Source organism: Aquila chrysaetos, chromosome 8 (assembly GCF_900496995.4).
Source record: "Aquila chrysaetos chrysaetos chromosome 8, bAquChr1.4, whole genome shotgun sequence".
Taxonomy (NCBI): domain Eukaryota; kingdom Metazoa; phylum Chordata; class Aves; order Accipitriformes; family Accipitridae; genus Aquila; species Aquila chrysaetos.
In genome coordinates, this window is record NC_044011.1 from 37,207,922 (window position 1) to 37,231,897 (window position 23,976).

A 23,976-nucleotide genomic window follows, 5' to 3' on the forward strand; every position below is an offset into this window, starting at 1 on the left:
TGTTTCGGTCCTCCTTTCTTTGACATCAGTTGTTTTTTTTCCTCTCCCACTGTCCTGTGAGGGCTGTGAGGTATTTCTAGGGCCAAATGCTGTCTGATGCCCAGCCACAGGCAGCGAGAACAGGGAATGCTGTTTGGGGAGATCTTGCGAGCCCAGCCATGCATGTACTTTGGGACTAAAAAACACAAGTCGTTTGTGTGCAGTCCCCCCAGAAACTGTTGAGTTTGGGCTCTGAGGTATGGAAATATGTAATCTGCTCAGGGAAAGGCCGTCAAGGCTGCTTCTAAGCCTATACCCTATATGCTGTTGGAAGGAGACCGAGGATGGCAGTATGCTGGGCGAGGTGGAAGCTGCACATCACCAACCCCAGAGCAGCCAAAGTGGTCAGACTGTCTCCTGCCAGCTGCTTCCAGACCTTTCCTACGACGAACCTGGCCACAAAGTTTTTTCTCTGGTTTCTCCTCTCCCTGTTTCTTCCTCCCCCTCCATGCACCAGCCTCTTCCTCACATCAAGCTGTGCCCAAATGAACCACAACAAACCCTATCAAGCTGGAGACTAGTTTACACCAGCGCTGAGGAGAAACCAACCTACCGTAAAGAAATGACCCAAATTAGGGGATTTTAGAGAGCTATTTAAATCCTCTTTATGTGCCCATGTGTTCTCATTGTTTATTTTTTTTCTTCCTCTTTCATAGAAATAGCTCCTGCTTCCTCACCCCACGTTAGTGGGGCAATTATATGACATTATCCCGATGCCAGGGGCTGTTTCCATTCTGCGGCCCACAAAGTCTAAAGGCCTTTCCATTGCTTTGTTCCCAAAAATCGCAAAGCCAGCAGCAACGGGGAACACAGCCAGATGAAAGTGCACCCATGTGGCAAAGGCTGACCACAAATGACAGGCCCATATCAACAGCCAGCCTGGAAAGACAGAGGGATGAATGCCTGTCCCCTGGTCTCCTCCTACTCCCCGAGTGACGTTGGATATATGGGGAATGCGCTCAAAATCTGGAGAAAAAGAGATGCTGCTGGAGCTGCACGGAAGGTGCTGGCGCTCAGGCACTGCTGAAGATGCTCAGTCTTCTTGCAGCAGCTTTAGTACATTTTTCTTCTCCCCTTTAATCTGGGCCTCTGGTGACATGCGCCCTTCCTTAGCTGCTGATCACTTCAAGATGTGAGAAGCTGGTCTGGAGCAAAAGAGGCGGCGAGGGGGGAAATTCGATCTTTGTCACCAAGGCCCGAGAATATGCAGTGAATAAGCAGCTTTGCAAGTCGAAGAAGTCTGGGAGTGATTTGCTCTTTTTTCACTGGACTTAAGATGTTTTTTCTTCCCAATTAGAAAAGATTTCAGACCAGATTTTGTACAGTTCTTTTCTTTCTAACAGCCTGAGAAGTGCATTGCCCTTCCCAGCTCTCATTATAAATTATACCCAGAAATGAGCAGCTTCAACCCCGAGCTGTCTTCTTGCCCCATCTCTGTTTCCACAGCGTGCTGATGCTTCCCTAGTGCTAATTGAACAAAATTCACATCTCTTTTCCTAACTTCAAGGCTTTGGGAGGACTGGTGGAAAAAAAGGTACACTTGTGTCATAGTTGCAGACTTTTATGTGCAGGGAGCAGAAAGGTTGCAGCAGAGAAAGACACTGAGTCACATGAAGTCCAGCTGGCGGTTCCCCAAATCCCAGTCCCTTCCCATTTGTGGTGGGGGAAACGCTGATGGCCTCGGTACAGCTTGGTCTCAAACCTCTTCAAGCATGGCCAGCGTTAGGGTCAGGTTTTGAATACCCAGAAACTCCCTCATTTCCTTCCCGTGCCATCAGGAGACGTGTTCTGTTCACTCTTTATATTAATCGGCTCGTGTTGCGCATTGGTTTCACGGGGGTCTTCTTCCTTTTCTCATGGTGGCTCGGTTTTGTCTCTGTCCCCTCCTTGCCTCCAGGAAAACGAGAAGGAAGGGTGCTTTCAGCACACCATGCCCTTCCTAGCCTGCAGCACGGGGTCCGGGACCTGCTCCCCCCGGCAGGGGCAATGCCCCCACCTTCTCGGTGTGGGGCTCTGCAGGAAGGGGAGGCTGGGAGGAAAGGAGCTGTTCCTCCAAACGTGCAAGCACAGCCCTAAAACACCTTCCCGGAGATAAATCCAGTCCCACTGCGGAAAGAAGTTGTCCCTCCGCGGGCAACGGAAAGACAAGCTCTTCTTCTCCTAAGCAGCAGCGATTGCACCACAGCACCCTACCGGGGCCAAGCCCGGGCACCTTTGCCACCTGCCGGGCCGCCCTTGCTGGGGCTTGTGGGACGGGACCGAAGCCCTGGAGCGCAGGGCACCGTGCCCCGGTGCTGCCCCGTCCCCGTCCCCGTCCCCGCCCCCGCCCCACGCCGAGGCCCCGCGGGCGGGAGGCGGGCCGGTGCCCTGCCGGGGCGGGCCGGGCCGGGCCGGGCCGGGGCGGGGCGGGGCGGGGCGGTCAGCGCGCCGGCGGCGCCGAGGCGCGGCGGAGCGCAGCGGGGACGGGGACGGTGGCGGCGGTGGCGGTGGCGGCGGCGGCGATGGGCGGCGGGCGGTGGGCGCTGCTCTGGGCGCTGCTGGCGGCCCTGCGCCCGTCCCGCGGCGGAGCCGGTGAGTCTGCGGGGAAGGCGCCGGGCGGGGAGGAAGGGGGAGCCCGGAGGGTGCTCCCGGGCTGGGGGCGTCCAGGACGGCCCGGGGATGGCAGGGCTGCTCCGGTGCCGGTGGGCGCCTCGGAGGTCCGGCGAGGGGTGTTCGTCCGGGGCATTTTACGTGCAAATGCTGCTTCGTTTCACCCTGCCAGCGGCCGGGGTGTTGTGTGGCCACCCCAGTGCCCCCCGCACCCCTCTCCTGCTCGCTGGGCCTGCAGACTAAAGCGAAGCTTAAATCCTGGGGGGGAAGCTCAGCAGTGATTTTCGCTGGGGGTCTCTGACGGCAGCACCTCTCTGCCAGCCCCAGAGAGCACGAGTTTTGCTGTCCTGGGACACGGCTCTGCCCCTGCTCTGCCTCTGTCCCACTTTGTTGAAGTGATGTGCCTCTGCTTGCTGGGGACACTGCGACAGGCAGGGACCAAAAGCTGCCACAGATCAGCGGGTCTGCGATTTATCCCATTAGCCGTCAGCCAGCTGCGTACCGGTGTTGGGAAAAGTCACCGGGAAACACCGTGGTTTGTGGCACAGGGCTGCACTTTGCAGTGCTGTCAGTCTGCTGGCTTTTCAGCTCCACGTGCTTGGTTACCTGCAAAAAGAAATGCAAAGAGATAGACGTAGTTTTTGGACTTAAAGTGTGCCGTCATCAGGGCTGCCCGACGTTTGGTCGCAGGCTGTGAGGTGCTGTGGGTTTGTAGCCCGTGCTCAGGGATGCTGGGCGGTCTCGGAGTCGGTGTGCACATGGGGTTTAGCAGGGAAGGCAGGAATGCCAGTGTTTGCTTTGGGCAAGGTGGAGTCAAAAGTCTTGACTCTGTCACTGCGGGAATCTGCAGTGAGGGGAACTCGCTGTGGATTTAACCAAGAATCCTGGACTGGTTTATACAAAAAGTGTTTGAACCCTGAGAGTCTCTTTGGAAGTCAGGTGTGGCCCCAGGGGAAATTCAGTTCTGACAGCTCCCAGGGGACGATGAGGTAGGAAAAACTGCAGGCAGGGGCTCTTCATTCCTCCTGCCCCGTCCGGGTGCAAAGATATGCTCTGCAAGTGCCTGAGCAGAAAGCTGTTGTCAGCAGGTGAATTACTTCCAGTAATGGGAAGTCCAGGGATAGGGATGTAGGGAGCTTTTTGGCAGACCTGGGTGTTTTCTAATACCTTCCTCACTGGGACTGCAGCAGAACTACTTGCTGTTTCAGTTGCGGGGTGTGCAACTCCCTGCTTTGTTTTTTGTCCGTAATAAAGTATTTTGCCTCTAATAGCGGGCAGATTTTCTTGTTAAAACTCCATTCTCCAGGCTAGTAATGGAGAAGGGCATGCGGGACCTGCTGGGCTGCACAGAAAGATCTGTCTTTGCTAGCACTTTAGTTTTGCTGTGATCCCAGGTGTTTCAAGAGACCAGCACTGTGCTTGTAAGTGGATCTATTTCCATGCCAGCTTTTCCCTCAGGCCAAGCTGCGGTAAGCGAGGGGAGCTGCTCCAGTGTGACAGGCACTCACGCAGGCACGCCTGCTTTCAGCTCCTTGGCTCTGGCGTGGGCTTTTAGAGCCAGCCTAAACAAATCGCTCTGGACACAGGTAAGGGGTGTCCTGCCACACTGGGCAGATCTCTTCAAAGACACCGTGAAGATATCCACATCCCAAACAGCTGGGGATGGAAGGGATACCCAAAGGCAGTGCTGGATATGAGAAATTCTTGTTGTCACATGAGTCAGAGAGGAAAGTATTTCATTCCTGGGCCAGCAAACACCTCTTTCCACTTCATCAGTGTAGAAAACGAGGCTAAGATCCTCTTTGGTCTTTGCCTTTAAACCTGAAGCAGCCTGGGGGAGCAGAAATCATCCCAGAGCAGGCAGAGTGCCTGCCAAGGGCAGGGACCGCCAGCATGCATCCATGTCCTCCCCGGCCAGGGGTCCCTGCCGGGGGAGCTGCTCTGGCCAGAGCTGGAAAGCTTCGAAATGAAGCATGAAAACAGCTGTTTGAGGTTGGATAGTGCCAGGCAGCGAGTGGCTCCAGCCTGGGTAACCTCTGGGAAGAGCAAGGGAGGGAAGGGGATTTGGGGTTGCTTGCTTGTTTGCATTTGGCAAATCTTTTTGGAGCTGCCTGTTTGAGAGCTGGTGACCCGGCCTGCGAGTAAATGGCAGTCGGCTGCGTTTTGCAGCAGTCACATGGCCTTTGTTTGTGTTGGGATGGTAAAGCTTAGGAAGCAGGTTGGAAAAGCTTAGGGTCTTTTTTTTTTTTTTCTGAAAGGGAAACCCATTGTTTCGTGTGAGAGCCAGGGAGAGCCCTGTGCTTTCCTCTGCACCCCCAGACCGGGCAGAACTCAAAAACCCTTCTCAAATTTCTGTCTAGAAGTAACATTTCTTGAGGGTTAAAAATACTGAGCAATTTAGCAAAGGAATATATCCAGCCTCAAAATTAGGTTGTGTTTCTTGGCTCTCGGGAAAGCACACTAGGTTCATGCCTCATTACTCACAATAGTAATGACGTAGCTTTAAAAACTTGTTTGATGTTTGAGGACTAAGACCTGCCTCAAAACAAACTCAGCTGAACTCCGCTTAAATGAAAAGGTTGTGCTCTCTACCTGCAGTATTATCTTTTAAATTGTGAACAGTTTTTTATTCAGAAGAGGCAAATTAATTTAGTTGAAATTCCTGTCTGGCACAACGCCTTTGCTTGCTGAAAGCAGCAAGGGAGATTTACCACTCTGCTTGGGATTTCTGTATGCCTGTGAAAGCCTCAGGAAGCTCGGAAAGGGTCTAGTAAAAGCATCTACTTGTGCTATATTCTCTATATCTTATCTCTTTGAAAATACACAGGTTGGTTTGGGGAGAATTGCTTTACATGGAGCTGCTCTTCGTCTTGTTCGTGTCTGGGGTGGGAAGTGGTGGGAGGGAGGGGGAAAACGCCGCTACAGCACTGGGTATGTTCGGTGGTTTGTAGATGGGGGCACGAAGACCTCAGGAAGAGCGGGTAAATAGCCTTCCCTTGGGAAAAATGTCTAGGAAAAGACCCTGAGAGAACAACACTAAACAGCAGCCCACTCCTACACACCATCTGAAGGCATTTCTTCATCTGTCTGCAGCTGTTTTCCTGAGAAAAGCAGCTCCGTGGAGGCACTTAGCTTAGCAAAAACGTTTGTAGTTGACTCAGAGAGCATCTCCCTCTTTCAGAGCAGCTCACCCTGTCCTGGGAAAGAAGCAGCATTACCAGCAAAGAGCCTAAAATCAGAGAAATCCCTGCCGGGGACTCTTTCTCTACCGCAGCTGAAAATGCTTGAGATGAGGCCCTGAAAGGGGTTTAGTGGAGTAAAGTCCCAAATTCCTCCTGCCCAGGGATCCTTTTATATTCCAGTCCCCGGGGGTGCGATGCAGCAGAAATAGCTCCTGCCTCTCCCCTGCTGAAAGAGAAGTGGCTGAGCACTTTCTTTAGCCTGGGCTGCTCCCGTTTGTTTTTAAAAGGCTTTTTTTGGAGGTGCTGCTCATACATAGTCAGTCTTGGGACAGTCCCCATCTCCATGTTTCCTTCTTGGGGCTCTTACGAGAGGTCTCAGAGATTTTGAATTTTTGGAGCATCTGTAAATGAACTGCCTTTAATTATTAATTAAAGCGGTGGGGCTTCGCAGCGTTTTGGAGGGGGGCACTTGCTGCCTGGGGGTAACAAAACCAAGGTCTTCTCTTGCAGACAACGCTGACCAAAATCGAGGTCTAAGGCCATACCTGTCGGCAGAGTCCCACCGCCCCGAGCGAAGCGTGGCCACTGTTGGTCACTGGCCTCACCAGAGCCCAGAGCAGGCCCAGGACGAGCCCTCAGCCAGCTCTCTAGGACAGATTAAGTTTAACCCCACGGTGCAACACATCGTGATTAATGAGCACAAGGATGTCACGTTTAATTGCTCCATCAAAGTACCTCAGCTGCTGCTCAGGCCAGAGACCCCGGGCATTTCCTTGTGGAAGGATGGGAGGGAGCTGCACGTGCTGGACCGCATCGCCACCAGCCACTTCGAGATTGCTGACGAAGAGGAGGTGGCAATGACTTCCACCTTCAGGTAACCGATGCCATCCTTCCTGGAGGAATGCCCTACACGTCGGCTCCTGGGGAGGGACGGGAGGCTGGGCAGCTTGCAGGGGCTTGGGACTGGAACTAGGATGGGCAGGTGCTGCCGCGTCCCCAAAGCCTGGCTTTGCAAGCCCAGCTTCTGCTTGGTGTGTGCTGTGGGGTGGTTTGTACTGATTGAAACCCACACCCAGGCTGGCATTACTGCCATGTTCTCCTGCAGGAGCCGTGTGTGGGGCAAGGCTCCCTGCCAAAGCCCTGACCTGGTCTCCGTTCTCTCTGGCAGCATCCTTGCCGCCCAGCGCTCGGATAACGGCTCCTACGTCTGCAAACTCAATATCTCTGGCACTGAGGTGGTGTCAGATCCGATCTCGGTGCAGCTGGAAGGTGAGCTGGAGGAGGGCTAGGGCAGATGTGCTGGAGGTGTGGAGCATTGTGCCCTGTCTGAGTGACAGCCCTAGGGACCGTGATCTGGGAGCTGTGAGTTGTCCCCCAGAAACGGAGTCCTGGATGGGAAGGGGCTTGTTGCCGGAGCTGGGCATAGCCCCTGGCAGGACAGTTTGGGATTGTTGATAGGGCTGTGTTGCTGAATCTCTGTTGCTCTCTGAATCTCTTGCTTCTCTGCTTGTGTCCATGCAGGGCTCCCACACTTCATTCGTCAGCCCGAGAAGCTGAATGTCACCAAGAACAGTCCCTTCAACCTCACATGCCAAGCCGTGGGCCCACCAGAGCCTGTGGAGATCTACTGGTTTCGCAACAACATCCAAGTGAATGAAAAGCCCCACATCTCCCCGTCAGTCCTGACCGTGCCAGGTGAGCCCAGCAGTGTCCTTGCCATGGCCAGCTGGGATACCTCTGTGTGGCTACCAGGAAGGGCTGGGTGGGAAGGTGTCTCCATGCCAGCCTGGTGCAGCACAGGGAGAAAAGTCCTTCATGTAACATAAAACCCATCACAGTTTTGCTGCAGAGGCAAAAGAGAGGAGGGATTTCTTGCTTTGCTCATGAGGAGAAGGCCACTAGCTAATTAGCAGCCGGACTATAACTGACTCGTCTTGATGTCCAAAGGCAGGCTTTAAAAGGCAGTGAAAGCCGGAAGAAATGACTCATTCCTCTTGGATGTTCTTGCATCCGGCTGGCACATGCTAGGTCAGGTCATTTGAACAGTCCCCCTCCTGGCCCAGGAGCCCTGTTGTACTGAGAGGCATTGCTGCTGGTGTGAGCAAACGCTCGGCATGTCCAGCGTGCCATGGCGAGCCCTTCACCTTGCAGCAGCAGCAAGCAATGTGCCCAGGAGGGACAACCCTGCACCTCCAGTAAAAGTCCTTTCCATGAGATGAAAATCTTGAGCACTGTTGCTGCCCGGGGTCATCTCACACAGGCCATGCCCACACCGCAGGGGAAACAAGCAGCTGTCTGCACTCGGGAATTTCCACTGGCCCCCAAAACCAGTCGTTCTCCATTATCAGCTGGGAGATTTGAGCAATCTTCGAAAAGCAATAAGTCATCTGATTCAAGCCATGGTGGTGGGCTCTTCTGCTTTCTGCCTTTCCCTTTTTGAACACAAAACAAATGCTTACTCAGGAGGTTGTGCAACGGTGCCATAGAAATGTACTGTCCTGATGGCACTGACGGCATGCTCGTGCTCGCGGCGTGGAAGGTGGGTGAGCTGGATCGCGGGGGTCGCCCCCAGACAGTCAGCACAGAAATGCCACGAAGGGAAGCGATGAGTGCTAAATAGAAGGTCTTTTGTGTTGCTGGAAAAAAATAAAGCAACAGTGCAAGAAAGGAAGCCACAAGGGTTTTCGGTGAGCAGCAGGTGGAGAATTGGTGCGATTTGGGCGTTTTGTGCAGGTCCAGTGAACAGGCCCTTGTTTTTCCCCCTGCAGGTCTTAATGAAACAACACTGTTCAGCTGTGAGGCTCACAACAGTAAAGGGCTGACTGCTTCCAACCCGGGGCAGGTCAACGTGAAAGGTAAGAGGGAAAGTGATGCTCACCTTACCTGTTGAGTACATGTGTCCAAGAAGGAGCTGTCCTGGTCTCCACACTCCCAAGCACTCATTCTAGTGTTTTTAGGACTCCCGTACTTATTTTTCCTCATTTTAAAACTATATTTAAAATCAAGTGGAATGCACATAGTAGAACAGTCACCCAGTGCGGTTCTGTCATCCCAGTATCACCGCTGTGGGAGGAAGCACCAAAAATCACATTTGAAAGCAGAACTGTCAACCCCAGAGCAGGTTTCGGAAGAGCTGTATCACTCTTTTCCTTCCTTCACAACCAGGGCGTTGCTCGCAATTTTCCATAGGAAATGGTGGAAATTTTCGACATTCCTGATGGGAGCCACTGGCAATGCAAGGAAGGTGTTCCCCAAAATATGTCATTGCCTGTAAGCAACCCAGAGTGCTGTTTCAGCTCACAAATATAGAACATGATCAAAATAGTTCTGCAAATGACTTTTTTTCTCCTTCCCTGTCTGGTGGTCTGAAACATCCGCGGTACACTGATAAAGGATGCCATTGCGGCTGTAGCCAGGGCAGTACCTGGGATTCATGCAGAGTTGGTTTGAGCCCTGAGAGCTGCCAGAGGGAAGCCAGACGTGCTACGTTTGTGCTTAGGCCTCCAGCTGACCGACTGCCCTTGGCTTTTCCCTGCAGGAATACCATCTGCACCCACCAGCGTGCATGTCCTCAACAGAACGGCCCACGGTATTGTGATATCCTGGGTGCCGGGCTTTGATGCATTCTCTGCCTTGAACAGCTGCAGTGTCCAGGTAAGCATCCATAACTCCCCTTGCCCCTGCAACCTCCCGTCACACGGATACTCCAAGGCAGGTAGAAATCAGTGTTGTTTGGCATGAGCTGCACGGATTTGACCATGCTATTGGTTTGGGCAAATTGAGTTGGGCTTTTCCAGTGGCTTTAAAAGGGGAAGCTGGCACGCTGTCCCACCCGCACCCTGTGGTCCAGGTGGCTGGGGAATTTGTGGCAGCATGGTGTTGAGGAGTCCAAGTTGGGCAGCAAGCAGTCCACAGGCACTGGGACCTGGGGTAGCCGGAGCACTGCCAAGGTGGACAGGAGGCTTGGAAGGAGCTGCTGGAGACCAGCTTGGTGGTGTCTGCTTACAAAAAGCGGCTTTGCTCTGCCCACTGCACTGGGGGTTAGTTGGTGGAAGGTGTCCCACAGAGAGACTGACGCAGGGAGCGTGAAGCAGGCTTTTGTCCTGGGAGCGGGGTGGTTGAGTGGGGGGAGAAACAAGGGGGGATGGGAACAGGCAAACCACCTGCCTGGAAGAGCCCGTCTGGGCTCGTGCTTGTGAAGCATGCGGGAGTGAGCCGCAAGAATCACCCTCCTCGGGCAAGACAGTCAGGTTGTCATGACTCTTCATGGAGAGATGCCCAGAACTGCTCCAGGTAGCTCTTTGGGAGACTTTGCAAGCCTTGAGTTGCTGCAGGCACATGCTTGTCCCTACTTTTGCCGCCTGGTCAAACACTTCCCGACCAAGCAGCCTTCCCACTGGGGTTTGGAGGTGGAGCTTTGTACTGGGAAGGAGCTGAGTGGTTGCATGTCTCCTGGACAAGTCAGGGAATGCCATCCCCATGGGTACAGCCCTGCATGTAGTTTCCACCTGCTCTATCTGTTTGACTTTGCTGGGTTTCACAGTTCAAGCCCATTACTTGCCCTCCTGTGGATATGTTTTTTATACTGGCTAACCTATACTCTGGCTGAGGTAACACGTGGAGAGAGGCGATGTTTGAAGCCAGGTAAAAGTGAAAGGATTTACAGGGAGGAAAGGTACCAGAGCTAATATTAGCGCCACATCCACTGCTGCCTTCCAGCTGGAGCTCAGGAAGTGGGGTGGAGAGCCAAGGAATTTCCTATGACTTAACGTTCACGGTCTGTCATTAGGAAATAGCCTTTTGAATTGGAAAACAAGACATGATTTCTGGCAAAAACACAGCTGTGACTAAGCCTTTTTGCTCCTGTCCCCTTTGATAATCCCCTCACTAGGGTAGCATGGCCCACCGACCAAGTGACTCATTTCTGAGCACGCTGGTGCTTAAAAGGGAAGCTGTTGCTGTCACACCTGCCAAGTTCAAACTAAGTTTGGAAAAAGCCCAATTTTTTTAAAAAATACATTAATTTGATGGACTGTCTCCAGAAGACAAATTGAGGGTTGAGATAGCCGAGCTGGGCCTCATGCTCAGGAGAACAGCCAGTCCCAGTGGTGCTTTCAGGACTGGCTTGCACATTCATCTGATCACTGTTCACCTCCCTCAAAGCATCTAGCAGTGGCTTGGGGATCTTCTCAGCTTTATGAGGCTGAAGGCTATTCTCTTTCATTTTGGCTGGCAAATACTGCTGGTGTTGGTGCTGAGACTGTCCTGAGCATCCTGAGCTAGCCAGGGGGATACTCTTGTTGCTTAAGCAGAAGGACAGGTCTCCTGCCACCCCAAAACCATGCACAGAGGCTTTAGAGAGGACTGTATGACCTTCTGATTGTGGTTCATGCTGAAACACATCCTGTGGGTTGTCTTCCGAGTTAACTGTCTCGCTTGTGCTGGCATCCCTCCTTCTTGCTCTTCCCTCTTTCCTTCCACCGTCCCGGCCCAGGGCACTCTCATGGTGCTTCTCACGAAATGAGATGCTTTCTGGAGAACTGCAAGGGCTGGCTGTGGGCAGCTACATGGGTGCTCAATAGCCAGCCCTTTGGGGAGAGAGCAACTTCTCTTTGTGTAAAAAGCGTGACTTGTTTTTGGTATGTTGAATTCATCCATGCTGCTAAATGTAATGATGGAGTCTGACGAGGTCTGTGATTAGTCCTGCAACATCTGATGGCAGTAAGTCCTGCGGTCTAATGATGTGCTACACGAAAAAGGACTTTGTTTGTTTGGGACTCACTGCCTGGTAATGTTACTGGGTGCTCCTTCTGCTCCGTGCCACAAGAAAGAGCAAATCACCCCTCCCTCCTCCTTTCTGCAGTGATGGTGATTTCACACATCTCTGCTGTGTCCCCACAGTAACTCTTTCTTCTCTGCGTCTGTTGGAGTCCTTGCCCTTGGCTCCGTGAATGGCCTGCCATCAGCTTTCTGCTCGGCAGAGACGAGCCAGCATGCAGGAACAAGGCCCTGCCGGTGTTTGGATGGGAGACAGGGAAGGAGGCAGGGCTCCGGATCCTGTTTACAGATGTAAAATTCCTGCCATGCATCTCACCCTGCAGGTTGCTGCTGACTAATCCCTGTTTGTGGACTGATTTTTCAATTAAGGTCAAGGAAGCTGTTCCACGAAGCAACGTCTCACTTCTGCTCTTCAACACCTCAGTGCCTCCCCACGTGTATCACATCCAGCAGCTGGGGCCCATGGCAGACTATAACATCCGCGTTTCCTGCAGGAATGAAGTCGGCTGGTCGGCATTTAGCCCCTGGATAACCGCCAGCACCACTGAGGGAGGTAGGAAATGAGTAGTGAAGACTGAGAAGGGTTTCCCTGCCTTGGTCGCGCAGCTGTGCTTTGTGCAGGACTCTCTGGATGAGATGCTGGTCCAGAGTCGTGGTTGCTTACGGGGTGGGACATCTCGACTCTGTTGATTGGGGAAAGGAAATTTACCCATGGGCGGTCACCTGCTGGAAATAGTAAAGGCTGTAGGAAATACAGTGTGCTTTCTGAATGAGCTACAGCTCATTTTCCAGCGGCCTACTGTGTCCTTGCACCCATCCACCTGGCTCCCCTCACCTTCTTTCTCTTTGATTCCTGCAGCTCCGACCACCCCACCACTGAACGTCACAGTGTCATTCAATGAATCCATCTCCTCCGTGGAGATCCGATGGGTGAAGCCACCCCTGGGAAAGATCCATGGGGAACTGCAGGGCTATCACATCTGGTACAGGTGGCAGAACTCCAAGGAGTTGGTAAGTCATGGGGGAATGGGGAATAATGGCTAAAACCTAGAAAAAATCCCGGCAGGCATCAAGCAGGGATGTCCAGTTTGATCTTGGTGCTTCTGTATATTCTTTCTGAGCTTATTTTGTCTGCTGTCTTGTGCTTTCATCTGGGCTTTTTTAATACAAGTAGTCTCTCTCTCGTGTGTTTATGTAACTCATGGTAATGCTCTAAGTCTTTAATATTGTGACTAAGCTGTTCTGCATGAAGGAGACAAGAAGTGTGCTACCACGGCTCCTACTCTCTAAAGTAGAATTGAGATGCTCTTCCCGGTGTTGACAATCTTTGGTATGGCCTTTGGAGTGGCAGTCAAGGTTTGGCAGCATCTCTTGGCACTTTCAGCAATGGAGTCAATCATAAGGTGTTTGGGAGAATTCGTTCCCTGGGTTTTGAGTTGTTCCTTACTCAGATGGGATTTATTCCGTGCATTAACTCATCTGCAAAGCCATGGCACAGAGTTTCATAGCTCAAGGAACATTTTGGGGCTGAGGGCCTGTCCATGAGCGTATGAAGTCATCTGGCGCAACCTTGCTTGCCTTTCCCAGGATTTGGGAAGTAGCCTTCAGGAATTTGCTAGGGCGAGGTTGGCCTGACCTCTCGGGCAGTCCTGGCACATCTCAGCTACTGGGCAAAAGAGCATCCCGTCCAGCCTCTGCCAGTGGTCAGGGAGCCTCTGGATAATTGCGCAGATGTATCCAGCTGTCGCCTCTGCACTGTGGTTTGGTCTTCCTCTGTCCCAGGCTGAAAGCACAGAGAGGCACTGACAGCCTGAATCCGATGTGGAAAAAGTGACTCACGCCCTATTTTTTGCAGGATGCTGCATTTTCTGTTCTCCTTTTGCGCCTCTGAAAAAGAGCATGTATAGATCCAGACCGAGTGAAGTCAGGGAAACAATATTATGGTCTTGTGACTAGCATGGAAAAAAAAAATGCTGACATATTTGTCGTCTCTCAAGCAGAAAGCAAAAAACAGGACTTGCCCTTTAAACCCTGGGAGACTGTCTTTTTTTGTTGTTGTTTTTTGTAAATTTCCCCAGTCCAATGCTTATGGGGTGAAATTTCTGCTTGGGTTCCTGGTCAATAACTGTTCTCATTAATGCTGGCTTTCAGGAGGCTCAAAAAACCCCTCTAGTGGGGAATGAGCTCAGGAGGGAGGTAGCTGTGCAAGGGACCCTGGCTCCTTGCAGACCGAAGGAAGCAGTTGTGTTTGTTGCTGATTTGTTTTGTCAGCCTCCAGGTTATATGGAAGGCAAAAATACGTGTCAGAGCCAGCCAAGGGCAGGGGCCAGCACGCCTTTTTATAAGGGCTGTTGCAGAATTAAGAGGCACGGGAACAGCTTGAGCCTGTGCCGTAACCTTTCTGCAGAGCACCATGGGCTGGTGCAGTGCCCTGTTCCCCCATGCACCCCCAAGGATCCCCTGAGCGGATGGACAGTCTGAAGCACAAGAGCAACGTGCTCTCTGTCAAGTGGAGCTCTGATTTCTCAGAAATAAAGTCTCTGAGTTTTGGTCCTGGGCAGGCTAAATATGAAATACCCCAAAATAACCATCTGTTTAACAACCCCAGCATGATAAAGGCTGGGGGGGGGGGCGGGGTGCATGTCCTGTATTTCTGTGTCAGCAGGGCCACCTGCAGGCCTCCTTTTCTCCACAACCAGCTTGAAAACTATTTTAAAAACTTCAAAAAAGTTGCTTTATTTCATTCTTAAACCAGCAGTACTTGTTTGACCCAAGGCTGCTGGAGCTGGTACGTGAAGAAATTCCTCAACTACCGCAAGACTCATAAAAAAACATTAACTTTGGCAGTTCTGTCCTGCCAGAATGACTGTCTGCTTTGCCAGTGTGCTCATGCTCTCCACGGTCTGTTTGATATCAGTTGGGCTCTGTCCTCAGATGACACAGCAGTGCCATATGCAATATGAAAGGATCCCGGCACATTTTTAAGTTGGCAGCGGGGAAGAGATCTCGTGTGCGTTTCCAACGAAGGATGGCGTGAACATGAGGTGGGAAGAAAGCAGGAGTGTGGGAGCGGAGACAGCAGCGGGTATCAGCTCACGCCGCTGCCCAATGGTGCAGACACGCTCCTGGGGTTGGGGCGTGTTTCACATCCAGTTCTGTGGTTTTTTTATGACTACGAACAGAAACCGGTTCCCTCTGAGGACCTCCAATTTCCTCCTCCTTGCCCACTGATTCCCCTCGGCTGCTGCTTTTGCTCGTCCACGTGATGTTCAGCTAGGGTAAGGAGCTGGGCTCTGCTGGCCACAGCAGCCCACCAGATGTTTTGGGTACCACTGGGCAGCTGTTTTGCAACTGGGGGTCGGCAGGGAGCAGCAGCAGGCGCTTTCTCAGCTGAAGGAGTCCAGGAAACAACAGGGAATTTGCAGGAGAAGACTCACTTGTTTTTTTACCAAGGAGAAAGGTCTGTGTCAGGGAGCATGCTGTCTCCTGCCATGTTACCAGGCAAGGAAACACGCCCTTAAAAATGGAAATATTATTAGCTTGACAGAAAAACCACAGTCAGAAAATATCTGCCCTAAGATCTGCTTTCTGTGGCTGGGCACTTGAACGATCAAGCCAGGAGTGCTGCGGGTGGAAGCAGTCAGAGATGCTCTGTGGAGGAGCGGCAGTGGCGAGCGCCGAGGCTCTGTGGGTGCTGAGTGGCACGAGCCGTGGGCATCCCTGGCCGGCAGTGAAGAGGGGCACGAGCCTCCACTGGCCAAGCCGACTGCAACGAAGGCTAGGGGTCAAAATCCATGTTACTGCCAGTGCATGAAATGCCTTTCCCCCTTCCTTGCGAGATCGCTTTCCTGCCTCTTTTCTGGCTCAGGCTGCTGGTCCTGCTGCTGTTGACAAGCAAAGAGCGACAGTGGCATGAGGTTTGAATGGGAAACCCTGCTCAGCCCCTTTCCAGATCCCATCCGGCACTTGCAGGCAGGGCTATTATTCTCCGTAAATAGTTTGGTGCTGCATTTCCTCTGGGCTTGTGAAAGCAAAGCAACACAGAAGTTTGAGGAGACAATTCTCAATAAATCTCCGGGTTTCCCTCCTGCTGTAGGGATGGGCCGCTGTCTCCCCCAGCCCAGGCTTTTCTTCCCTTCCTCTCTCCAGCAGAACATCTCCACTGAAGCCCAGCCGAACACCAGCGTGGCCATCCTGCCTGTGGTGGCCACCAATGCCACCTGCTCTGTCCGTGTGGCTGCCATCACCAAAGGGGGAGTGGGACCTTTCAGCAGCCCAGTGGAGGTCTTCATCCCTGGCAGCGGTAAGGAGATGCCCATCCCTGCCAGTGTGGCGTGGGTGCAGGGGAGGATGATGGGGAAGCACACTCTCCTTGCCTGGCCAAGGCCATTTGGCATCTCTCCATCCTCCTTCGGACACTTTCCCGGTCAGCCAGGCTATCGGGCAAGAATCTGGGACCTTCGGCGTGCTTTGGTGGCCAGGAGAGACTTGCTCTCCACATGCAGCCTTGGTCCTCATGCCCTCTTCTCCTGTGTAACCCTTTGGGCTTTAGTGGGTTTGGTTTCAGCCCCTGGGAAATCCTCCCCCAATCCCTGGGTGCTGCAGGCTGACTCTTTTACCAGCTCCATTAATGGGATATCTTCTTAGGATTAATAACCTCAGCTCCCTCTTCGACTCCAGCGTCTGGGAATGCGGACTCCTTTATCGTAGCCCTGGGCTTTATCTGTGGGACGATTGCTGTCGGGCTGATCCTCTGCTTGTCTGTGGTCATCCAGAAGAGATGTGTGGAAACAAAATATGGGTAAGCTGAAGGGAAAACAGCTTGCAGGTGTGCCCTGAGCTGAGCAGGTCACAGGCGCGTGGGGCACGGGCAGGCGGGGCGGATGGCCAGCAGCCCATGCTGGACATTGGGACAAGGTTTCTGTCTCCAATACTGATGTCGTTGCCACAGATGGCATTTCTTTACGCCTGTGGTGAGGGACTAAGTGTATTTTTACTGCAGTGACGGTACTTCCCCTCCCTTCCTTAGCCCAGCAGTTCACCTTCCACTCACTATTCCTATTTTTAAGGGGAAGTAAGCTTGTGCAACTTGGTATGGGAGGGTGGCCTCAGCGTTTTCACACAGAGGTGAGAGAGCAGAGATGTATAATATCCTGTGGCCTGTGGCCTAGAGAAACCCCTCCTGCTTCGTCACAGGCCAGATCTGTCTTGGTCCCATGGCTAAGTGTGGCACCAGCCCCGCCAAGCAGAGAGACTGCCACTGGACTGCATAAGTGGTGTTTTAATAATGCAGACAAAGGGCTGTTTTCTGCTACAACAAGCCAACGCTACTCACTCACCCTTGTGACTTTCTAAGTGGCATTTAACTGCCCTGTGCTACTGGTGTTGTTAAACAACTGTGCTGCTAGCAGCTTCTCTTATAAGCGCTATCACTTGGGTGTCCGCTGCCAAACTGGAAATGTGATATAATTAACTACTTTGGAAGAGCATCTTTTCAGTAAGGGAGTTTCTTGAGCTGGTGAAGGAATCCCACCTACTCTCATCTCCCATGGCACCACCCCCATCCCAGTTTGGAAACTGGTAGTATGTAAGGATGCCTTTCCTAACTGGTGTAGCATTGTTGCTCTTTCCTTGCGGTGCTAGCTTCCTGGGAGCTCTTGAGCATGTGCTGTGGTTTTGTTCCCTGGAGCTGGACCTCTGCACGGCCCTGTACCAGAGGGGTTGCACAGCATCTGCCAGCAGCATGCCCATCACCACCCTTTTGGGGCCATGGTGTGAAGCTTCCTTTAGTTTCTTTTTGGCTAACCAATGGGGGTTGCACATGCTAACAGGGAGCATTGACAGGCTGGAGTTGTGCATCGGGCAAGAGATCGCTTTAGGAGGTGGTAGATCTGGGCACCATATTCCTACTGGTACAGACTGCTCTTTGAGTAGGAAATGAGTATCCCATTTCCTCCCCCAAAAACCTCTGTGACTCACTCCTTGACAGATCAGCCTTGTTTATCAAGTGACTGTTTTGCTCGGACATTGTAAGCAATGGCACTGATCCAGTAGGAGGGAAATGAAAAAGATTAGGGTGAATGTGCATTTCCTCCTTTACTACCGATACCCCCAGTAGCACTGTGGTTGCCTGCCCCTGCAGCGGCAGTTCCTTCATCGGAGGAGAAGCAGCCGCACGTGGCCCAGCAGGGTCTGTTTCTGTCCCGCCAGGAACGCTTTCAGCAGTAATGACTTGGAGCTGGCAGTGAACTACACAGCCAAGAAGTCCTACTGCCGGAGAGCCATTGAACTTACATGTAAGTATATTTTTTTAATCCCTCTGCAAGGAGGTTGATGGGGATATCGCAGCAGCAATATGTCTGCAGGTTGGAGGTGACCTGAGCTCCTGTTCCCCTCTCCCGCAGTGGGCAGCCTGGGCGTCAGCAGCGAGCTCCAGCAGAAGCTGCAGGATGTTGTCGTGGACAGAAATGCCCTCAGCCTGGGGAAGGTCCTGGGAGAGGGTGAGCGTTGGGGCTGGGGAGCTGGGGATGGACATATAGGGCAGGGACTGCCACTGTTACCTACATCATCCCCCAGCTCCAGGCCCAGGGGATGTGGGGGAGGTGGTGGGTCAAGATGACCAAGTGCCAGGACCCCTGGGTTCATGTCCTCCTTCTGCCACTGGTGAGACATAAGCCTCCCCTGTAGCCTTTTGGGGACGAGGTCTCCATCTTAGAGCACTTCAGATATTCGAGGATATAGTGGTGTCCTGAGGGGTGGTGCTTTGGGCTGTGGATAAAGTGCTTGCTTCTTTCCCATGGTGCAGGGGAGTTCGGGTCAGTGATGGAGGGGCATCTCAGCCAGCCCGAAGGCACCCCGCAGAAGGTGGCTGTGAAGACCATGAAGCGTAAGTCATCACCCTGGCCTCACAGAACTTGACGTTATTTGTTCTAGTGGGTGCTGGCGTTCCTGCTACCCATCTGAGGTGCTCTCTCTGCACCCTGGCACCATTTGCGGGGATGCTGGCCTCTCTGCCACAGCTCCTGGTGCCAGTCAGGAAGGGGCACTCATATCAGACAGCCAAGGATGGCAGAGACATGCCAGTGGTGCCTTCCCCCTGACCCATGCAGGAGCTGTGCTGTGAAAGGAGATGGCAGCAGTGATTTGGGGTGTTAAAGTTCTTGGGCTTTTAAACCTCCTCCTTTTTCTCTGCTTCCCAGTGGATAGCTTTTCACAAAGGGAGATAGAAGAGTTCCTCAGTGAAGCAGCATGCATGAAGGACTTCGACCATCCCAATGTCATCAAGCTCCTAGGTATGGGCTGTCGCTCCCTGCACTCCAGTTGGGATTTGGGCTGGGGAGCCGGACCGGGGAGTGTCCGGGTCCCGCACAGATGTCTGCGGGGGGAGCGTGATGCCTTTGCGCACAGGGTTGTGCAACCTGTCTATGTTTTCCAGGCGTGTGCATCGAGCTGAGCTCCCAGCAGGTCCCCAGGCCCATGGTGATTCTCCCATTCATGAAATACGGTGACCTGCACAGCTTCCTGCTTCGCTCACGGCTGGAGATGGCCCCCCAGGTAACGAGCACGGGGAGCAGAGGGCCCCGAGTCTGCAAGGAGCAAGGTGGGACCGTGCCTCTTTTGGGGACAAATCTGCCTTTGTTTTTTGAGAACATAAGAGGACTTGGTTGTAGTCCTGCTTCCTGCCTTTGTCAGGTGGCAGTGGTGGGATCCAGCTCCACAAAAGCTTGTGAGACTCTCGTCTTCCCTCCTCCAGGCTGAGCAAGCCCAACTACCTCAGCCCCTCCTTGTACACCATCTCCTCCAGCTCTGTCTTAGTGGTCTCCCGTGGGCTTGCTCCAACATGTCTTTCTCCTACTGAGGAGCCCCAAATGGGACACAGCACCCAGATGTGGCCTCACCAGTGCCAAGTTAAGGGGAAGAATAGTTTCTCTTGACCTGCTGACTGCGCTCTTGCTAGTGCAGCATGCTACAAGGTTGGCCTTTGTTGGCACAAATGCGCACTGCTCTATAACCATGGTCAACTTGCTCTATACCAGGGTCCTTTTCTGCTGAGCTGTTTTCTAGCCAAAAATACATGATCTGAAGGCAGCCAGTGGGAAAGGCAAGAAGGAAGCAATGTCTAGTTGCAGGCTGCACTCCAGAGATGTGGAAGGAGGAGACGGGGATGGGAAAGGTATCCACTGCTACAGCAAACCACAGCGAGATGTGGTTTGCTGCGACGGGCTCTTCTGGCCAGCAGCACAGCCTGTCAGACAGTGCTTGGGGTTATTGCTAAAAGAACTGTCCCCGCATCTGCAGCTCCTGCAGGCTTGTGATTCAATAAATCTTACAGTCTGAGGGCCTTAGCCCAATAGGGATGAGAGGGGCCACAGTGGCTGCTGCTGTGGGCTTCTGGTGCTCTCCAAGGCCAGTGAGACCACTAGGATGTCAGCCGGCAGCCCTGGACAGGGAAGCCTTTCAGATCAAACCAAACATGCTTCCCAAAGGGCTTGCGCTGTCTAACCCGAACCTTCCCTTCCCAGTTTGTGCCCCTGCAGACACTGGTGAAGTTCATGGTCGATATCGCCCTGGGCATGGAGTATCTGAGCAGTCGGCACTTTCTCCACAGGGATTTGGCGGCTCGAAACTGCATGTGAGTTTGTTTCCCTCTGCTTCATCCTGGATAGATAAGCACCAGTGGAAGCCCTGTGGTTTACAGCATGACTGCGCTTCCTTCAATAAAACCTCCCTTGGTCTTGAGAGACATGGGAAAAGAGCTCAGCCTCAGGTTTCTGCTTCAGAATTTGGCACGTCAAACCTTTCTATCTTGCCATCCCTGTTTCTGCCTGACAGGTTACGGGATGATATGACAGTGTGCGTGGCAGACTTCGGTTTGTCGAAGAAGATTTACAGTGGTGATTACTACCGTCAGGGCCGAATAGCAAAAATGCCAGTGAAGTGGATTGCCATCGAGTCCCTGGCTGACCGCGTCTACACCACCAAGAGCGATGTGGTAGGTGCACGTGGCTGGGCAGCCAGGCGGCAGGAGGCGAGAGATGGGGACTGATCCCTGGATTGAGTCGTCCACCCTTGCTGGACTTTGTTACACTTGTTCTTGTACCCTGGAAGTGCAAAGCCAGACGAGCAGGAGGCTGTTGGTAACGAGACGCACTGACCTTTTGCTGCCTGCCCAGCATCCTGGAATATGTTTATTGAGTGGGCCGCTCGCCTCTTCTGTGGCATTGCTTATTATTACCAATTTTGGGGAGGGCAGGACTGGAGTGACAACTCTTAGCATTGTGCGAGGGCCCAGTGGATGCTTGGCAGTGACCTTTCCCCATGAAAAGATTCATTCATTCCTCCTGGAAATGTCCTTTCAGCGTGCTTTCCCTTTGTCCTCGCAGTGGGCATTTGGCGTTACCATGTGGGAGATAGCGACCCGAGGGATGACGCCCTACCCAGGAGTGCAGAACCATGAGATCTACGAGTACCTCTTCCACGGGCAGCGCCTGAAGAAGCCCGAGGACTGCCTGGATGAGCTGTGAGTATTGTAACCCTGTTTCTGGGCTGTAGTGCAGCCTGTTTGCTCTCCGTCTGCCTGCAGACGACCTGTGCATCGCTTGCCCTTAGCTGAGGTGGTTTCTGTGGGGTGCTACTCTTTGTGCTTTGCAGCTCTCAGTTGCTGATGTCCTTTCTTTAAGGACACAACTACTTGTGCTGTGGATTTGTGGCTTAGTACTAAATTTGGCCAAAAGCCTGCAAAGCTGTGCATCACAGAGCAATTAAAGACCGTTCCGGCATGCCCGTGCTCCCACCTGCTGCAAACCTGCCTCTCCAAGTGGAGTAAGATGGGTCTGTGCTGGAGAGGGAGGAGCCACCTTCTGCTTCACCCCCTCCATTTCTCCCACAGCCCTCAGAAACAACAGTTATTAAAGACTGGATTTTTAAAAAAATGGCAAGGATTTAACCTTTTCTTCCTTGTGGGGTTGACAAGCAGGGAGCTTACGAGAATGCACATGCAGGTTAGCTCTCAGAGGAAAGCTGGCCGGAATGGTGTGGGTCAAATTTTAAATGAAAGTAGCACAGAAACAAAAACTTCAAAACCCTTAATATTTGCATGATCTCCCAAGTTTTGACGTGCCTCATGAAAGCCAGATCCCAGAGCAGAGCAGCATATCACCCAGGGATGAAAAAGCATCTTCTTAACTCCAGGCAAACAGGTGCACAGAAATCCCAACAAATATCCCAGGAGAAAGCGATGTGGTTGCAGGGCTGGCACAGAGGGCTGAGGAACTGAGCTGTTGGCAGCCGGCTGCGTGGGGTGGGTGGGAAGCACCGAGGTCACCTCACTGGTCCTGCAGGGACAGGAGCAGTGCCCTCTGCAGTTCGTGGTGGAGGAATCAGACTTTTCAGGGGTTTTTGGTTTGGTTTTTTTTATTCAGATAGTTTTGGCCAGAAGGTCTTGGCTGGTCATGATCTCTGCCCCACAAAACTCCGTGTAGTTACCCAGGACTCTTCAGTGCCTAAAATCTATGAACCTGGAAAGGGAAAATGTGGAAACCTCAAAACTTTGCATTTCTGAGCAGCTCAGCAAGGGTTTTTCTCCCGTTTTCTTCCTGAGTTTTTCTCTGGTGCCGTTACAGCCGAAAATGTTTAACCCCCCCCATGGCTCGGAGTCACACAATGGTTCCTACAAGGCCCCTCTCCAACGCCTGTCTCTGAAGGAAGTGGCAAAGAAACCTTTTATGGGAACTAGCCTGCTAGAGGGCAGGGGAGGCAGTGTATGCCCAGCAGTGACGTGCTTGCAGGGAGGTGCTGGGAGTTTCCAGTGTGCCCTGACATCCAGCCTGGGAACAGGCACCTGCAGGAAGGACAAGAGAAGGACTCGGTGTCCTGGGAGCAGAACTGGGATGTTCCCCCGGGGAGCAGATCACAGGGCTGCAGCTGGCTGCCTCTGCCTGGCCCTCAGTGAGTGCCAGGCACCAGAAAAGACTTCCAACAGCAGCTTGAGCTGATCAATCCATGCCGTTGGGCAAACAGCCTAAGCGGGGGGAGTTATTTTTGTTTTGTTTCAATGCAAAGCGGCTCAGGGCTTACCCAGTTTGGAAAGAAGCAGGGAATTAACCCCCATACGTCCCCTAGCCCAGTGCCTGGCAACATCCTCCGCAATAACCATGCTCGTCGCCTGATTTACAGGTATGAAATAATGTCTGCGTGCTGGAGAGCCAACCCCAACACCCGCCCGACGTTCTCACAGCTGAAGGTCCATCTGGAGAAGCTGCTGGAAAACCTGCCCGCCGTCAGGGGATCCGGAGACATCATCTACATCAACACCAGCCTGCCCGAGGAGAGCCCAGACTCCACCCAGGATTCAGGCTTCCCCCAAGCGGACTCTGATCTGGACCCTGGGGACGTTGCCGAGCCCTGCTGCCCCCGAGCAGAGACGGCACTGGTGGCTGTGGATGTCCACCACAACGAACGATGGGGGACGAGGTACGTCCTGGAGGAGCCGCTTGGCGGCCCTGCAGAGGAGGCCTACGTCCCGCTGCTGCCCAAGGGGATGGCTGGCGAGGTCTCAGAGTGGACCCAGGCCAGCACCTTGCCCGCTGGCAGCTCGCTTGTGCCGGAGCTGCCTTGCGCCGATAGCTGCACGGAGGACTCCGAAGTGCTGCTGGGAAAGGGGGAGCCTGCACAGAGTGGGGTGTAAATGGGCTCGGAGAAAAGGACAGAGAGGGTATATTTTAATAAACAGTCGTCTCTTTTATTTCTTCCTGCACGGTGGTCATGGCGGAGTCTGGCTCTTCCCCAGAGCTCTTTCCTGGGCTGAAGTCAGGGTGGTTTGTAATTAAATGCTAAAAAAATTAGTTTTTCTGTAGTGGGAGGCTTTGGTATTTGAGCTCCCCACGGCTTACAGGTAAGGGGCGGCCCCTGACCCCCCCAGGGGTGTCAGAGCGTGGCTGGGGTGGACGGTGCCAAGGTGTGCGGGCACAGGTGAGCTCCCCCTATGCCACCCCATGTGCTGATGGCCTCCCGCCATCCAGGCTGCGCCAGCACCAAACGACGAGGGTGCAGCCAGCCTCGTGTAGCTTTTTTTTTTCCCCTTTTTCACAATTTGTTGTGGCTTTTGCGACGGGCAGCCCTATGGCTAGTCTGGGCTCCTGCCACACAGCCCGCTGGGGGTTTTCATGCTGCGAGACATCCCTCTCGAAAATCACAAGCACAGCCCCACCAGGAACAGCGGGTGCTTAGAAATCCCCTTCTCCCAGACAGCAGCGATTCCATCTGTCCCGGCCGTGTGCCGAGAAAACCATCGGTCCTGCTGCAACGATGGGGAAACAAGAGTCTGTAAGGGGGGTCCCGGCAGGGATAAACCACCCTGCCATGGCCTGACCCTTCCCAGCTGTCCCTT

General features: G+C 53.1%; 1 protein-coding gene across 3 annotated transcripts; it reads left to right on the plus strand.

Annotated features, from left to right (window-relative positions):
- The first annotated feature begins 2,503 nt into the window (after positions 1-2,503).
- On the plus strand, positions 2,504-23,331 carry MERTK (MER proto-oncogene, tyrosine kinase). Of its 3 annotated transcripts, none has more exons than XM_030023294.1 (19): positions 2,504-2,610; positions 6,321-6,684; positions 6,979-7,079; positions 7,332-7,505; positions 8,579-8,665; positions 9,349-9,464; positions 11,958-12,141; positions 12,448-12,599; positions 15,738-15,891; positions 16,236-16,389; positions 17,799-17,884; positions 17,993-18,088; positions 18,394-18,474; positions 18,788-18,880; positions 19,024-19,142; positions 20,111-20,220; positions 20,421-20,580; positions 20,972-21,108; positions 22,764-23,331. In XM_030023294.1, exons 1-19 carry the CDS (start codon positions 2,541-2,543, stop codon positions 23,272-23,274), a joined length of 2,949 nt encoding a protein of 982 aa, XP_029879154.1. In that variant the 5' UTR covers positions 2,504-2,540; the 3' UTR covers positions 23,275-23,331. The 3 variants fall into 3 exon arrangements, with proteins under 3 accessions (XP_029879154.1, XP_029879156.1, XP_029879155.1); XM_030023296.2 differs by having other exon boundaries at positions 2,509-2,610; positions 16,269-16,389; XM_030023295.2 differs by having other exon boundaries at positions 2,509-2,610; positions 15,741-15,891.
- The last annotated feature ends 645 nt before the right edge of the window (positions 23,332-23,976 follow it).

Excerpts from the sequence above, each read along its gene's own strand:
- MERTK (XM_030023294.1), top strand. The coding sequence starts at position 2,541 with ATGGGCGGCGGGCGGTGGGCGCTGCTCTGGGCGCTGCTGGCGGCCCTG. Across the intron at positions 17,885-17,992 it reads GAGAGCCATTGAACTTACAT|TGGGCAGCCTGGGCGTCAGC; the intron begins GTAAGTATATTT and ends CCTCTCCCGCAG. Across the intron at positions 21,109-22,763 it reads GAGGACTGCCTGGATGAGCT|GTATGAAATAATGTCTGCGT; the intron begins GTGAGTATTGTA and ends CCTGATTTACAG.